At 25.9% G+C, this 18,821-nt stretch overlaps 2 protein-coding genes across 5 annotated transcripts in view; one reads left to right on the plus strand and one right to left on the minus strand.

The window, feature by feature from the left end:
• The first annotated feature begins 228 nt into the window (after positions 1 to 228).
• Positions 229 to 7,220, plus strand: LOC129966694 (uncharacterized). Of its 2 annotated transcripts, XM_056081217.1 has the most exons (3): positions 229 to 358; positions 902 to 1,008; positions 5,077 to 7,220. In XM_056081217.1, exon 3 carries the CDS (start codon positions 5,233 to 5,235, stop codon positions 6,424 to 6,426), a length of 1,194 nt encoding a protein of 397 aa, XP_055937192.1. In that variant the 5' UTR covers positions 229 to 358; positions 902 to 1,008; positions 5,077 to 5,232; the 3' UTR covers positions 6,427 to 7,220. The 2 variants fall into 2 exon arrangements, with proteins under 2 accessions (XP_055937192.1, XP_055937200.1); XM_056081225.1 differs by lacking the exon at positions 902 to 1,008.
• Positions 7,221 to 11,749: 4,529 nt separating this feature from the next.
• LOC129979804 (serine/threonine-protein kinase mig-15-like) overlaps positions 11,750 to 18,821 on the minus strand; it is a 94,600-nt gene continuing 87,528 nt past the window's right edge. For all 3 annotated transcript variants that reach the window (XM_056090746.1, XM_056090747.1, XM_056090745.1), the window contains 4 exons: positions 16,849 to 16,927; positions 15,480 to 15,560; positions 15,141 to 15,280; positions 11,750 to 14,190 (listed from right to left, as the gene is read on the minus strand). In XM_056090746.1, the coding sequence (XP_055946721.1) occupies positions 14,107 to 14,190; positions 15,141 to 15,280; positions 15,480 to 15,560; positions 16,849 to 16,927 (384 nt within the window). In that variant the 3' untranslated portion in view covers positions 11,750 to 14,106. The remainder of the gene's footprint in view (positions 14,191 to 15,140; positions 15,281 to 15,479; positions 15,561 to 16,848; positions 16,928 to 18,821) is intronic.

The following is an 18,821-nucleotide window of genomic DNA, read 5'->3' on the forward strand; positions in this document are numbered from 1 at the left end:
AAAAAAAAAATAGAATATCATCTTTAAACTCATATTGTAGATTGAATCACACCTCCATAGTATTTATCACTAGTATTTTTAATATTTTTATATTACAATTATAACAATTTACCAAATATTTATTAACCTTTTCGATAAATTGTCTCCGCATATTAACCCCTTTACTATACAAGGGATAAAAAAAAAAAGTAGTGTAAAGAAACTGCAATGAAGTGAACAGTTGTTTTGTTTTCATGTTTTGTTTAATGTGCGTCAAAGGAAGGACGCTGTTTTTGGAACCTGTGCAAGCATATCCAAGTGCAGTAATCTCCCGGCATATTTGATCAACAATTGAAGTAGTCACGTTTTTAGTCAAAAAGTGAGCAGAATTTTTAACAAAAATGTAATATATTTAGTGAACATGAACGTTTACATTCTGATCACGAATTTGCGTTTTATGTCGCTTTTTTAGATATTGTTAGTTTTATCAGTTTTTAATTGTAAACCATGTGTTGCCTGTTTATCAGATTATTTCTCTTGCAAATGGAAACCATTCTATTTTAATCCTATTTTGTATTTCCATTTTTAAGATCTTACAGTTCTGCCTTATTTTTGATTGATTCATTTTTAATTACTATTGTTTACTTTCAAGTTTGAATTTAAACATTTAGTTATTATATGTGTTACTGAAAAAATATCCCAAATATAAAATTTTCTGTTTTCTTAGTATCAATGGCTTAGCTAGTTTTTTTTTATAACCAATACTAACAAAAAAAGAATTCCTCCATATTGATACCATATAAAATATTATGATTATTTCTCGTAGTTATTATATATGTTTTCTATCTTTCAATATTGATTTCTTAATCTTTGTTTCCAAGAAATTCATATTCTAATAATATCTGTACTCTTATAATTAAAGGTTTTGACTAACATACCTGTTTATCAACAAGCATCAGAAATTTTTACTAATTCCATTCCATTCCATTCCTGATATTCTATATTCCTGACAACCCTCCGAAATTGAAAGTATGTTGTATTTCTTATTCTTAGAAATTAAATTAATCTTTCTGGCATTTTATTTTTGTGATAGATTAAAATGCTTTATAAGCTTAGAAATCTAAAAGCGCTCTATGAGTTATTTCTCACATATCTAAACCTTTTATTTCTGATAATAATCTATTTTTAAATTTTTGTAATCCTAATTTATTTTATTCTAAATTTCACTGACTGTGTATGATTTAGTATGGTGAATTAGATAATACATATAAACTAAATCTTTTAAAATGTTCTTCATATCCTATTAAATAACACACAATAAGTATTAAAGAATATTTCAATAATCTTATTTATATTTGGAGTAATATAGAAAAAACTTTGGGCTTCAATAAAAATTCAATTTAGCTGTTCCATTTTATCTACAATATCCAAAATTAACACATCATTTGCAGTGTTGTGCAAATACTATATATGTTATCTTTAAATTATAAAAAAAAGTGTGTGTGTTTTTTGTAGGTTTTTTTTTTTTTTTATTTTTTTTTATTTTTGAAAACAAAGAAATGTTAAAGAGATATTACAACAAATTTATTGTATCCAAAAAAATAATTGTAGATTTTATTAATATTATTATTATTATGTAAATTCTTAATATTTTTTCTGATGCTTTATTTTAATTATATAATAATAAAGAAATCATAAAAAAATTTTAAAAGAAAGGAAAATATATAAATTGCTTAAAAAAATTTTCATTTGTCTTCAGTTAATATTTATAATTGAAGCCCAAATGTTGCATCAAAGGAAGTATTTTGTTTTGTTTTTATTTAACTAAGCACTTTAGTTACCTCATAAATTTAAAGGAATTCATGTTTTTCTTCTTAAAAAAAAATAATAAAAAGTAAGCTGGTTAACAGATAACAAATTAGATTTTTTTTTATTTATTTATTTTTTTTTTTTTTTTATTCTATGTTGTGTAGGCAATAACCCGTTAGTAGACCAGGTCTTACCTCGCAACATTTTATAGAACATTATAATTTCCCATAAAATAAATCCTAAGCACAACAATTTTTCATAAGGATTGATTTTAAATGTGTTTTTTTTATATATATAAAAAAATTTTGTTTCAATAATATCTAATGCTTGGATTATGCAAAATACTGAAAAATAATATTAATTGTGCTAAGCTCATTGCCAAGTGATAGCTCAGGTACTCAACAATGAAAATAATTAATTAATGAAAAAATAATCTTTACATAAAATAACACACTATAATTATTTAAATTCAAGATTCTCCTATACATCTTATTGATTTTACACATATATATTCATCCAAATGAAGCAAAAGAGTATCTCATTTCACACATTACAGTTAAACAACTTGCATCTTTACAACTTAGCTATAAAAGAAATCTTTTTCCTTGAGAAATAAATTCCGTTGTATCGACCCTAAAGCATCATCTCACTTCACACATCCACTATTTGGGTGCCTAAAAGGAAGTTTCAGCAGTTCTCAAAGTCGCAGATATATATTTGTCAAAATTAAAAATCTAAAATTGGAACTTAGCTTCATTTCAAGGTGCAATAGGAATTGGTAACTTTGAAACTGGCTTCCAAAACAATTATCACTTTCTTATGATTGTCTTGGTTCTTGTTGCTGTTGTCTTGGGTTCTTCCATGCTGACCATAGGAGAACAGAAGTCATCTTCCACAGTAAGCAAAACTATTTTTTGGGGGGACCTCGTATTGTTTTTTTACTTCAATGGTTAAAAATCCTCTTTTCTCCCCAAAATACTTTTTTTTTTTTTTTTCAGATTCACTCTCTCTGTTCTAAAATGTATGGCCCCTAAGAAAGCTACTTATTTGACAAAAGTTCTCACTGTAACATATAACATCAACAAAACGTTCTATAGAGTTCTACTCTTTAATTAAAAGTCCATCATTATCAAATTTCAAGAACTGCATCCAATGAAAATTGGGTACTGTTCAGTGACAGATACAAACTACTAACATGGTAAAATATATTTTAACTCCAGAAATTCTTTATTTATGAAATAAAAATAAAAGCTATAGTGTAACATATGTTGAAATTATAATTATTTTTTTAAAGAAACATGTAATAATATGTTTACACCTACTATAAATGTGAACAGTTTACAAAAAAAAAGGGGGGGCTTTAAATCAGATCTAACAATGCCACTCTATTTAATAAACTCATACATTTAAACAAAAAAGAAAAAGAAAAAAAAACTTTACATTTATGTATGATACCAAATTAATATCCTGTGATAAAAAGCTCTTAATTCCTTAGTGGCATCTTAGAACAAATATATTTTTGAATCAAAATTTAGAGCTCTGCAGTCACATAATATACATTAATGTTCTTGCCAGTTTTATAACTTGATTTTAAAAGAGAAATGTTTAAAGATGAACAAAGTGAAATATTTTAAAGCTGTAAATATTGTTTTATCAATAAGTTAATGGAATTTTGTATACTTGATGAAATCAGTTAGAAGTTTTCTATTTGATAAAAAATAAGAAAAAAAACCCTCTCGCAACATGTATGAAATGAAAAATCCAAATCTTTTAAATGCCTTCTTTATAAAAATTTTATTATCTATTTTGAAAAATCTTGTAGTTATTTCATGGACAATTTCATTGAACTCTTATTATTTCCAATTCTTGATATAAGGAATAAAAAATCATTCATTTGTGTTGTTTCAAATAAGCATATTGTTAAACCTGAATCTTATGATTGGTATTGATAAAACAAAGATTGAAATTTGACTTATAACATTTACAAGGTTATGGCTTTCCTTAGTCTAAAAGTCTTAGATGTAATCAAGTGTTATGGATTCTAAATGTAACTGAGAATTATATTGATATTCTAATCAAGCTTCTGTGTAAATACATCAATGCAGTGTTGTGTGTAATAGATCACATTGGAATGATTATTTCTTTAGTATACTTTAATTTTAATATCAGTGTACTTTTGTGATCATCTTTAATATCTGTATAACAGATATGATCCAATTAAAAAAAACAGTTTTAATTTTCAGTGAAATCTTTCATTGCTTCCTAGCAAGATTAGTTTCACTAATGGCTTGCATATTATTAGGATTTTATATCAGTGTAAAAATTAAGGCAGATTTGATTATGAAATCAATATAGAACATTTTATGTTCCACCTATTAGTGTCAGTTTACACTTATTGCATAAGATTGTAGTTGTATTTATTATTTTTCATTCTCTTGTATTCAAAGAGAAAATATTATAAGTATCCAAAAATTCAAATTTGAAATGCTTCTGAATATCCATATTTTAGATTTTTGTTAATCCAAAAAAACAATTTTTGGATTTATGCTAGCTTAGATATAGATGAATATGCAGTGACTAAGACAGATAAAAGGTGGCATGTAGTTTTTGTACCAAAATTATGGATTTCCATTTAACAGTGATTAAAACCCATTAGTGGCAAATCTGTCTGTCTATATATCAGAACATGTGATAATTTCAAAATGCAAAAGACTAGGTGGATGAAATTTGACATATGACTCGTTAAAATTGTAGATTTTCACCAAATTCTAAATCAAATCCATTATAAATTTAAGTGCCTGTCATTCTGTATACTCTTGCATTTATGCATATGATATTTTAAAAATGCAATGATTTGGATAAATGAAATTTATTATATATTCTTGTCATCGAAATTTGGATCTGCATATAATTTCTGTTGAAGAGAAAATATCTAGAACACATTATCAGTTTCATCATCATATTACAAAAACACTTTATTATGAATATAATATTGGGGCAGACTATTTCTGAAATTTGTGTGTTGCATTTTTCATATGTTTGTGAATTAGCATTGATGCATCATAAATATATTTAGTATTGCATCATTTTATCTTTCATATTGTATTATTATTTCAATGATTCTTAAAGCCAGATTTTTTTTATATCACTGTACTTTTAATATATACTGTAAATATTTTAATCATTTATTTACTTTAAGTTTTAATTTCCAAAATTTTATTATTATCTGAATTATTATAATATATCAATGTTTTTTGCTTGCATTAATTTTATGATTTTTGATTTTAGAATAAAACTGAACTGGCTGTTTGGATGTTTTAAGATAACTGGAACACTTTGCTACAACAAATTGTGATATTTTTTAACATTTAAATCTGTATTCCGATTTCAGTTATTTCTGAAACAGAAATATTTTGTATTTAAAGTGTTACATTCAAAACTGCAATGAATTCAACAATAAGTACAAATTTCTTACATGTTGATAATAATCAAACATCTGAACCTTTATATGTGATTGAAAAATATAATAAGTATTTTGATAAATTTTATGATGTTAGTGTCTATTTTTTCTTTTCTCTTTTTTCCCGTTACTATTTATTAGGTGGATGCTTTTTCCTTAACATAATAATTAGTTCATCAACTCGTGCAAGAAAACAATCTCAGTGCTGTTTATATCTTTTATTAATTTATGGTATACTAAATAATTTTCCACCTCCTGTGGTTTATGAACTTGTTCTTAGTAATGATTTTTATTCTATACTTAATATCTCTCCTGAGATACCTAAAAATCTATCTGTTTTCATTCGCATTTTATCCACATATATGATGGTTGCATTTGCCTTCAATTGTTACCATATTGTTTTCAGAGATTCAACAAATAACAAATACTCGAAGCTTTACATATATTTCTCAATCACACTTGTTCTCATTTTTAGTTTATTGTTAACTTTGCTTCTGTGGTTTCTCCGTTATTCTTTGTTTGATGAATCAAATCCATATTGTCGTTTCCATATCATGTCTTCCCTACAGACTTTGTATTGCCCTGAAACTACCTATTGGCTGGTGTTTATTCTATTTATTTACATTATTCCTATTCTTATTCCATTTCTTGTATATCCAAAAGTAATTTATGAGGTTGTAACAAAATATGAATTCTATGAATGTGGTTATGTAAAATATTTAGTTGACAATAATCGGAAAAAGTATTTATTTCGTCCTGATTATCGATTTTTGAAACTATCTTTTGCAATAACTTTGGTTTTTCTGCTTACAAATATTCCATTTGTTGTAATAGAAATTTTATGTATTCTGAAATTCAAAATTAATATGATGACCGCTATTTGCTTTGAAATCATAGCACGTTATTGTCCTGCTTTATATCCTTGGATTTGTATAAAATTTAAACGCAGAAGTGGAGAATATTTTTCCATTTCATTTCGCGAATTCATGCACCCAGATCTGTACATAAAAAAGCGTACTTTTGGAACATCTTTACTTGTTGATTGTGAAGCTGCCATAAAAGAACAAGAAGAACTTCTCAAAGTAATGAGAGTAAACGTCAAAACAGTTCCTAAAACTGAAGTTAAAACCAAAATTACAAATGAAATTCAAGCTCACAGTGAGGAATTGCAATCTTGAATTCCTGAAAGTTTTGGAAAACATTAAAAAATGAACATACTCCTTATGTAGTCCTCACGTTTTCAATTTATAAAAAGGGCCGAATTATTAAAATCGAAAGATCTATAAACTTACTTTTGATAGATTAATATTTTTTTTAATTTATTTATGAGCACTTTAAAAATTTATCAAGAAAGGGAAAGGAGTATTAAAAAAAATGTATCATTTCTACATGATGTTGAAAATTATTTTGTTATGAATTCAAATATTTAACAGATAGGTGTCATTATGTGCTGTATAAAAAACAAATACATTTGCTTGTATTTGATCTTCTATTTTAGGAATACAATTCAAACCATATCTTAAATTACATAATATTTAAACAACTTTTAAAATTTATTTTAAATCAATCTAATTCTTTCATTTCAAAGTATACAAGGATAGCAATGATAGTGAGGCAAATCGATGAAATTCATTGTAATCTCTTGTCTATTCAAGGGCTTATAAATACATTTATGCCTCATTTTTTGCACTTAAAATACATAAATTTATAAAAAGTATTCTTTGCAGTATATATATATGAAAGTATTCTTTCTCACCATCAACTAAAGATTACTCACATTTTAAATATCAATTTGAATTATTGCTTATAAAAATTAAGAGTTAAAATATAAGAAAACTTATGTGTTCAGAATTTTTATTTTACAGCAACTGTAAAACTGTTATTTTATATACTGTTTAAAATCTGCTCCTATAATTTAAAACAGCTTTTATATCTAAATAAAGATCAACACTTTTTAAAAGCAACTTTATGCATTTCAAAAATTTCTTACATTTTTTTAGTACTGGTTCAAAATTAATTCTCATTAACTTTCCAAGACCTGCATTTATTTTTTACCAATATTCATGTTTTGTTCAAAAGCAGACATTCTCATTTATATGTATCTTTTCTTAAAATTCCATTGATAAAATATTCTTGGAATTTTAATTTTAATTACATATAAAAAAGTTACGTTTATTTACATTATGAATTTTTTTTCCAAGAGCTTAAAATTATTTGATTAAATAATTGTCTGCTTGAAGAGTTAAATCATTAAAATCAAATACATCTGTATATAATCGAAGATTGGATTTTATTATCTGTTGTCTAAAGTACCTGATGCAACATTCAATTTTGTTAATTATTGAAGTACCTGATTTTAGTATATGGATTATTATATATAATTTCTTTGACAATTATCACAGTAATTTATTTATGATGTACATTTTGTTGTAAATTTTTTTAGTTAGATATTTGTTCTACTAATCTTATGTTAAATGTCAGTTTATTGTAAAAAATGTAAATAGTTTGTGATTCGTGTTTAGCTGTTTTACAGTAGTCTAGTCTACCTTGTATATACTATGTGTACATAACTGAACCTTAAAAAACTGACCCCTTTGAAATTTTATGAATATCTCAGAGGAATTTTTTTATATTAATTTTCACAATTATAAAATATTGTATTTGAAAGATTTCAATAGTTTTCAGAAAATGAATATTTTAAAATTCAATATTCTGAATTTTTTTGGATGCAATTTTAAAGATAAAAATATTTTCTAAAATAATTTTTGTAATGTTAATATTCAAAACAATTTCTCAGATATTTCTCTTTTCTTTCAATGAAATTATATGATTTTGTAATTCAAATCCTTTTCTTGATTGTTGTACATAAATTTTTCATAAATAAAAGACAGAATGATGCTGCATCTAATCTATAGCTCACTTGAAGAGAAAACTTGTATTGCACATCTCATTATCTTATGAATTTTCCACCTAATTTGTGGATTCACTTTTTTTTTTTTTTTTCTTTTTTTTCTAGGCATTGACTATATTTTTCTACTTTTCACTTATTTATGTCAGAGACTATTTTAAATTGGACCAAATCGTGTAATAATGAATTAACATGCATTTATTTTACTGTATCTGTCAACTTCTTAATGTAACATTTTACCCCATACTAATTTTTCTATAATTTTGTAACAACTTTGCATTTTTCCTCCTATTACAAGATTTAAATATTTTTCATTAGTGCATAAAAAGAGTATTACATTGTTGAAATTTATATTTATTTTGTATTCTATTTTTCTCATTTGTCATTTAACAGTATTTTATCCGTTGTATTCTAATTAATATTAATAGTGTGTATGTGCATTTTGTATAAAATTTAACTATAGCTATAGATTATACTTATTCATACATTTACTATTTACATTGTCATTTTTTAAATGATGTATCTACTATGTAAAGTATTATAAATAACAACTGAAATTTGAAATTTTTTTTCAAATTTCTTGTATCAAAAAATGTATTTGTCAAATTTCTAATTTACTTGTATATTGATCATTATACTTGTATGAATATAATGAAGCGATAATAAAATAAAATGTGTCACCTAATTAATAAAAACTTTCATTTAGCTCATTTACATCTTTCTTGCCGGCGTTCTGGTATAGGGGTAGTGCGTCTTCCCCATGATCTGGGCATGGTTGTTCTTCTGCGTTCTATCTGTGAGGTGTGTGAATGTGACGTATGAAGTAGCTGAGTTGTACTCTTGGCCCTAGCTGGTGCTGCTGAAAAAACGAGAGGCACTCACTTGGCTTAAATCGCTGACAGATCTGTCAGCGGCCTTGTAAAGTGCCATAAGTAACAACAACATCTTTTTTACTTTGTTAGTGAAGAGTTTCTTTAACAATTACCATGATGTTCTGTTATGAAATTAAGTTTTTTTCTTTATTTGCACTCTGCAAATGTTATATACCACAACAAATTTCTTCATATAATATGTATTCATAATATCTCCAAACTTGATTTGTGCTTTGGAATCAAGATATCTTTTTCTTTATTTTTACTATATTTAGTACTCTATTCTGTATATTTTATTATTAACAATTTCAATTTGCTTTTTGTATTTAATTTAAACAGGTATATCAGATTTGATAATCATTTAACATTTTTGGAAACTTATATTTGTGAGAATACAGCCATAGTACACAAACCGCATATTATTTGTTCATAATCATGGAAGTTAATTTTTCTCAGAGAATTCAGCTTGATCCAAGGCATGTCTGCATCTCCAGTTAAATTAGTCCAATGTTTTAAAACAACTAAACCGAAAATTCTTATTATGCTCTCTTGAATGATTCTTAAGTGTGTAAAAGCTTTAAAAGCATAGAGTTTAATTGATTAAATGTTTTATTAAAATAATCTATGTTAATGTAATCTAAAATGCTGCCAAGATAGATGGATGTATGGGTTGTTCGAAAAAGTGGTACAAGCATCCCCCCCTTTTCTTTTTGTGGGGCATCAATTGTAGAAAGCACTTTTTTCTGTGGAAGTCTATATTAAAAAGGTGAAACAATTTTTATACAATCTCATAGTATAAAAAGTACTACCATTTAGGAATCTTATCAATAATTCTGTCGCAAAATCAATTCTGATGTTAAATAATTGCATTGGAGTTTATAAGCCTAAATTTATATTACTATTACTTTCTCCTACAAGCATATCATCATTCATAATTTTGGGAATATTTCCTAAATATCTCATGCAAAATCAGAGTACTTTCAGATTTTAACTTCTTGTGGTGGAAGAAATTCACAAGTGTGCAGTCGAAGAGAGACATTCAAATTGCAATTCGCAGCAAAGCTACATACAAAATATCTGATACTTTATAGAAATCAAAAAAAGATTTATATATTCCAAATGAAATTAATTCATTTTCTACTTAAAACTATGTTCCAGCAAACAATCTTAGTCAACCAGTTTCAAGCATTATTTTTCTTCAGTGAAAATTGCCTGTTGACTGAGCGATTCTGTGACAAATGCATCTCGACATGTGAGGTACATCTTTCCACTATGTCTGGCTAAATTATTGCAAAATATTGTTAAAAAGACTATATTTAATGCCTGGTTCAATAGTAGTAATTTTGCACTAACTGATGACCAGTTTCACAAATAAAAGTCTATCGAACAGTCCTATATTTTAAGCTCTAAGCTGTAAAATTCAATGAACAGTAGTTAAGTAAATTTTTTAAATGCAGCAATTCCCGATTTTTTTTTTTTTTTCTTCCGTCTCTGTATTGCTATTCACTCATTATTTGAAATTATATTTGTTTACATAACTTATTATTTACATCTAATATAAAATTTTTTGTTTTGTAGAATGATTTTAAAAAAATAAACAGCTTCCAAACAAAGAAGTTGCGTTGATCATCCTGATGTATTCTCCTACATATGTAATGAGAGAAATATGAAACTCGGGAAAGAGTTTGATTTTGTTAAATAAGCATGATTTAGATTTTGTAACCAAGGTAAAGTTTTGGCTCTACATATTGTACTGAAAACCAGTATAGCCCTCCCTCTAAAGTACTCTGACATTTATTAACTTGAACTTTTTAGCATCACAGGATAACATTTATTATTATACATCCCCACACTGCTTGCTTTGATTTCAGCGCAGAATACTTGTGTCTCCGGACTTGCAAGAAGAGAAATGATTTAAAATTTGTAGTTCTAAAGGTTTGAAATAAATCCATAAACTACTTTGATGATTACCACATTTGTATTATAAATATTACTAGCATAACTGAAATAATCACAAAAAATGGATGTATTTAACCTCTATAAGCAAGTCTGTTAAGTACTCAGATGAAATTTTAATTTCATCACATATGTAGTAAAATATATCATGATTGAATACCATTTTTTTTAATCTGTAAAACAAAATATTACATGGTAGATAGATATAAATAAGTTATGTCAACAACTATGGATGATAGTGGCACAGAGAAGAAATTAATTCATCTGAAAAAATTGACTGACACTGCATCTTAAAAAGTAGAGGTGGTAGACAAAAACTGCTTTATTATGTCAGTATGCTTATTTTAAATATGAAAAATCAACTGATATTTTCCTGGTACTCATATTTAATCTACTTTCTTCACAATAAAAATTCTATACTTCTCAAGCAAAGGCTAAAGATGTCTTGATAAACCTTAATTAAGGTTAGAAAGTGATTGAAGATGTCTTGTTTCAGTTTTTAGTTTTGTACTAAGACTGCTTATGCATCACTGCTGAACTCGGAACAATTTTCATACTTTTCTTATAGAACTTTATTTTGAATTCTCTTCATTTTCAATGTGAAAGTTATGTTTCTTAATACAATATAAACAGAATGTGTCTACATTGGAATTTTTTTTTTAATTCATCCAACTAAAAGATTTTATGGAAGATATATTTGCTGATAATTCAACTTCAAAATTAAAAAAAAAAAAATTGTGACAAAAGGGGAAAAAAACAAACAAATGAAATTGACATTTTTATTGGTCGCATCTTTCCTGGTCTAGCAACACTTTACAAATTTAACTTTAATTTGCTCAACCAGGTAATTTATATAAAAACATATATTACATTGCATTTCATTATTACTCTGCAGACAAATTCAAAACCTAAAAAATATTCTACATAAATGTAGTGACTTTTCTTTTTCATTACTACAACAAAAGTTCTGATAATTTTTTATAAGTTAAATATGCAACAAATGACAAAAGAAAAACAATCACTTAAACATACATTTTGTATTGGAAGCTTAGTCATATTAGATATTTCTGTCCACTATATACAGTATGCCACAATTATATCACTCAAGATAAATTAGTTCTGAAAATATCAAAACCTAGATTTGACTTCATCTTTCTCATAAAACTTTGTTAATAGCTATACAATGACACAAACAAAGAAAGAAAAAAAAAAGGCAAAGCATACTTTTTTTTTAATTGCCCATGAGAATAGAGCAGTATTTTAAGGAAATTCAACAGTCAAAGTCTAATTATACAATATTGTCTCAATGTAATATAGTGGATAATCTGTTGAACAACACACATTAGTATTTTAAATAATATTTTGAGCAAAAATTCCACGGATTTGCATATATATTTATGATTTTGTTAAATATTTCAGCCACACCCCTTTCTGAAAAATCAAAAGGCTATTTCACTGAACTTGCACCTACAGCTTCAGATTAGTTTCAAATGCTTGATTGTATATTGCTATTGATTTCATATAAAAACGTTTACTTCCTAAAAAAAGTTTTATAAATATTATAACTGGAAGAAATAGCAATCAGCTTTCTATATTGCCCGGCCTTTAAAAAAGTGCATAATTATTATATACTAGAGAGTTATTTCCACATATGTATATATATTTATATATATATATGTACACACATAATGTACAGAACTGTCAACAACATTTAACTCTCCTTCATGCCCATCAGGCAGAGAACATAAACCTTACAAAAACTTTGTCCAAAAAATTAAAAATTCATGATAAAGATGGCAAGGAATATCAGGATTAATAGAATAACACTTATTAACTTATCTTTCCACATTGCTCAGAGGACAGATTAAAAACTCCTTAATAAAAAGCCTTATCACAAAATATATATAATGCCAAAATGTACTATTATGTTAGTATTTTTCTTGCAAAAGAAAAGCTTAACACAGATGGCATGGCTATAGATAGAATATCTAAGATGCAAGAAATATTTCAACATATGTAAAAATAGGTTATGTGACATATGGCAAACAAACTCTGTGGACAAGTTATTTACTGCATGAAAACACAAAATTTATTAGAATAAGTATTTTTAAAATTCATAATTCGTAACTTTGTCCATGCTGCATAAAAACCATTCATTTTACATGTAAATTGCCTGGAAAGTATAGCACTGAAACTAGAATCAGAAAAATCAAATCATTTAATTTTACACATTTTATAAAAATGACAGCTTCTCTATATAGCTTTGATTACAATGATTTTTTTACCATGATTTATAATGATATAAATAAAATTTAAAAAGCAGAAGGTTATTTTCAATACTATAATTTTAACCATGCGTAGATAGTAAGTTTTTAATTAAAATAGCGATTAGTATAGTTTTAAACTAATGAACATAATGCAGTCTAAACACTCTGAGTAAACAACTTTAAAGTTATAACTATAGAATATATTTCATACAAAAACACACAATAAGCTTCATTAAACAGTCGTTAAAATTATTCAAAGCCAATTTCTCATTAGATACAAAGAAGATACTAAAAAAATCCATCATAAAAATGAGATGAGCTATATACAATGTTTAAAATTAATTTGCTAAATTATGAAATTTAAACTCTTCTTAACCAGCTGCAAAGAGACACTTAATAATTTAAATAAAATGTGGATAAATAACAAAATTGCAATGAAGAAAACTTAAAAAAGAAACATATGAATAATTGTGGTTTGATTTTCAAGACAATTTAAAATGCTAAATTCATTGTTGCACCATGTTCATAGAAATGATAAGGGAAAAAAATTAAGATATTCAGAGAAAAGTTCATTGAAGTGTTCAAATTGATCACAACATGTGTTTCAAGCAGCTGGTATAAAAAAAGATAACTAATAGGTTTAAACATATTGAGCAATTAAAATAGAACAGTGAGAAAAACCGAAGCACAAAATTATGAAAACAAATATTTAACAAAAATTCAAATATGTTATGACTGACTGCAAGGCAAAAACTAGGGGAAATCACTTTTCCCCATTTATTAGAATATAAGAGCACCATCTCAGTGAATGGCAGGAGCACTTTTATCTTTATTTTTTTCCAAATTTTTAGTCTGCTACCAGTTGGCCATTCCCGGCTTATTAAGTGTCATAAAGTAGATCTGGCACGAAGAACCTCCCTTAGCTGATGAAAAGAATACCTGGAAAAATACATTGAGGTTAGCAACATAATAATAATTCCAAAATTAAACCTTCAAATAATGTAGCAAGTAATATTTTGCAAGGCACTTGAGAAATGGTACTATGCAAAGTGGAAATTAGTAAAGATAACTTTTAATTGACCTGCAGCACTCAAAACAAGAAACACAAAAAGAATTGACAATTTGATTGTTTTGATAAATTGTTTATATCCCAAGGTTTCAGTATGAAACATGATACTGAAAGTTCATTTCAGAATAAATTTTTCCTCATACTGATATGAAAAAAATGGTTATTTATAAATTGCATAGCAACTTTATTTTTTGAGCAGTAGACATAAAATGAAAAATATACAGAAAATAATTTTAAAAAAAGGGAGTTTTTCTACATTTTAAACAATACATAACATAAAAATCCATATAAACTGAAAAAAGATCAGGAATTTCTAAAAGTCCGTAGATATAATTTAAAAGATTCACAACAGTAATATGTAAAATAATAATTAAACTAAAAAATTTGTTTTCATTTTTTTACCAATATGTTATTCTCATGCACAAAATGAGAAAAGTGCACAGAGAAGAACCTATTTTGATTTATATATAATTCTAGCATGGGTAAAATTATTATAACAGTTTCAAAATAAGAAATTATGGTGGAATTTATTTCCAAATCCAAGAAATACGATTTTTAAAGCTTGATGTTTATTACATACAAATAAAAATATTTGCATTAACAATTTATTATTAACCCTTTAACTGATAAGGGCAATAAATAGCAGACATCAGCTAAAAAAAAAAAAAAAAAGATAATAGTTGCATCTTTAATACTCATAGTCATTATCTTATAAGTATAATGAAGCTTCATTATGGATTTAATATTTAATGTCATTCTTTTGTATGAAAGGAAGCATTTATTTTAATTAAACTTAAATTATTAAAGAAAAAATACCTACTTTATCATTTCTTTCACATAAAAACTTTAGTTTCTGTGCTTTCTTGTGCATGAACACACCATCTAAATGACCAGTTTCTACATTACGTATTTCTATTGCTTTGTTTCCCCATCCCATTATTTGGCCTGTTCCAATATAAGCTGAAAAAGAAGAAAAAAAATGCATCAAAGTTCATTTAAAAGTATCTTTAAATAAAACGCATTGTCCAATATGGTTATATAAATATTATTTCTTCTTTATGCATAAAATTATGGAATATTTCTTAAAAAGCTACAAACAATTACAAAATAAATACAGCAAATACTTTTTTTTAAATCAAAGAGATTATGTCTAACTTACCTACAGATGTTGGCATTTCTCCCCATTGTAGAACAATGTTTTTACTAACTTTACCATAGGTATTGACATATACTCCTTCATCTAAGATACAAGAAATAAAAATTCCATCAATATTTCAACTCACTGAATTAAAATATCTATATAGTTATTAAAAATAATGGAATTTATTATTATCATTTATGCCTCAATTTATTTCCAAAGTTCTGTTTAACCCTTTTATCATCATGTTACATGTTCATGATATAAGTTAAAAAACACATATGAAGCATTTGTAGTTGATGAGCTATAAAAATCAGTGTTAAGTTTTGCATAAAAAATTATAACATTTCAAATAAAAATTGTTTATTAAAAATAGATGCATAATCAATTCTAATAAAATTATATGCATTTACAAATTACTTTAAATAAGTAATAATCTTTTTGGAAGGGGGACTTAATCATAAGAATCTAATCTTTTCAATAATACAATGGTGAAATTATAATCAATTAACAATGGAAAAAGATTGAAAAAGCAAGATTTAAGAACTTAATTATTTTGAAACAAATTGAATAAAATACTCATCTAAACAGAATGTGCATATTCCTTTTTACTTAGATATTAAAAGTCATTTTGAGTATTTGAGAAATTTCACAGTCATTCAGCAAAACAGATCTTGCATGATAATCTCAACAGTAAAATGCAAAGTTTATCTCCCAATCAAACTCCATTACAAACCTCTAAACAAAGTTTACACTTTAAAAAAGATACTATAATTTGTTTCTTTGAATATCTACAGCATATTATTGTCTGAGCAGCTATAAAAACAGGATTAAAGCATAATTGATTTTCACATAATCAAAAATTTAGATGATGTAACCACATCTTTGATTTAAAACTATCCATTCTTGTTATAGCAAATTTGGCATTTTTCAGTACAGTATCAGAATAAAATAAATACGAGATGTAACTTCACCTATCTCATAAGCTAACATAATACTCATTAAATACCATTTATTCAAGTCACTATAACATTCCTTGAGTAGAAGAAAGAAAACTAAGCTAGGGGGGATCAAAAATGAAATTTTCATCCCCCCCAAAAAAATGCTTCTTCTATAAATCCAGAATTGAAAAGATACATGCTATGTGGCAAATAATTATTTATAATGTAATTAGTTATATATTGACTCAAATATATAACAAAATGATTTGTTTAATTTATTTGTATTTCCCCATTCCGCAATTGGAAATCTGCATGTACTTTGGTTTATTTTCTTACTAGCCTTCAAATATATATATATTGATATAATAATTTTTAAAAAAATCATAAATATTAAGCAAAGTAACAGTAAATTATTTAAATCTGCAAAAATAACTTAAAGTCATACTCACTATCATAACAAAGAAGAAGTTGTAAACCTTTGGAATTTGGAAGAGTGACTATAGTATGAGGAGAAATGGGACCCTGAGACTAAAAACAAACAACAATTTTTAGTACATATTTGATACATAAAAGATAACTGCAATAAAATTTATATCTGAACAACATCTTAAGATTTTTATAAATTATTTCAGAATAGAATTGCATATAAAAAATGCTATTGAAAGTAAAATATCCAAATATTACTGAAAATATTTATTTGAGACAAGATATCAAAATTAATGTTTAGATTTCAATTTATAATTTTATATTTGAAAACTTCGTTCATATAGCAGTGGAAATTTTTTTGGATAGATTTAAAAACTCTTCCTTCAGATTCCAAAAAATTTATAACCTTAGAATTAATTTCCAAGGCTCTAATTCAACAACAAAATTAAGCAAATTCTCTTATATGTGGAAGGGAGAAAATATTACAAGTCTGGGTGGTCATCATTTTTAATGTTTTATTTTCCTTGACATTTTCCCATTTTTTTTATTTTAAAAATTTCTCCAACTTCTGGAATCTTTAGAAAGATCTTGCTTAATATTCTTCTTATTATTTATTACACTGTACTTTCTTAACAAAATGATCAAAATAGTTCTATTATTTCTAATTAAAATCACAACAGAATACAAAAATTTAACACTCAGAAAATAAAACACAATTTTCCCATATTAGGTTTCAGATGAGCAACATTTTTGTAAACCTTTCCTCGTTTTTTACAAATATATTAAACAATATACATATATATGTTTATAAAACTAGAAGATGGATGCCACTGGGCACTTTAGACTATGAAATCATATCTCAAAACTGACTGTCATAAATGTACTCATGAAAGATGTAGCACAAAATTACATGCACATTGGCATAATGATCGAGAATGAAACATCGCCAACCCCCTTTAAAAGTTCCTATTTCTTTCCTTTAAAGATTCTTTTCCTATTTATGCTGTTTAACAATGCCTAAAATCAAACTTCCACTAAAAGAAAAATAATTAATTAAACAAAAAAAAATCAAAAACCGCATAAGAAAATTTAACAATAGTAGTATAAACTTTTAAAGCAAAAAGAGGTGGTATTGTATCAAAATAAAAGAAGAAATAAGGAATAAAAGAAAGTTGTGAAAGCAGAATCACATTTTTAAAACCGTCAAACAAAAGAGGAAAAAAAAAATCACCTGCACATTCACAGAATGCTTAATGCATTTCTTTCATGCACAGAAAGGTCAAAATTTGGTTCATCTCACTAATTTTTTCTCTTGCAAAAAAAAGAAAAATGTGTTAAAAGTATAATTTAAAAAAAAAATGGTATAAATGAAAATTTTGTAATTTTTTCTAGCAACAGATTTCATATATTGTCTGCTCTTTGATATGGAATCGCAATGTGCTATTATTACACATGAGAGATGACATTGATTTCACAAAAATAGAGATGAGAGGGGGGGGGATGAAAACAAATGTTCACTTTTTTTTTTTTTTTTTTTTTTTTTTTTTGTCTTTTCAATTAATCCTTATTGCCAAGGTAATAATTTTAAATAGCTGAAATGAAACTGCATTAAAACTTATTAGAAAAATTTTACTTGAGAAAGATGCAGTAAAATATATTTTCAAAATGCATCAAATAACAATTTTAAATTAACTAAAAGTGTTTAATATCATTTTGGAATCAGATGCACTTTATTTAATGAAAGAGAATTAATCAAAGTACACAGAATAAAGAGAAAAAGTTAGAAGAAAATATTTTAAACATTATTACCATTATCATTTTCAATAACATCCATCCAATATTCAGAGGGCAAAAAACCATACACAAAATATACTATTCAATATACTATTGCTATATTAACAGTAGCATTAGACACTTCCTTATTCTATAAAAGCATTCGAAAGTTTTGAAACAAAATTATATTTTGTACAGAACTTATTTCTTTGCAATACATTAG

This window comes from Argiope bruennichi, chromosome 1, assembly GCF_947563725.1.
Source record: "Argiope bruennichi chromosome 1, qqArgBrue1.1, whole genome shotgun sequence".
NCBI classification, from domain to species: domain Eukaryota; kingdom Metazoa; phylum Arthropoda; class Arachnida; order Araneae; family Araneidae; genus Argiope; species Argiope bruennichi.

Bases quoted from the DNA above. Each gene is read 5' to 3' on its own strand.
- LOC129966694 (XM_056081217.1), top strand. From the start codon at position 5,233: ATGAATTCAACAATAAGTACAAATTTCTTACATGTTGATAATAATCAA.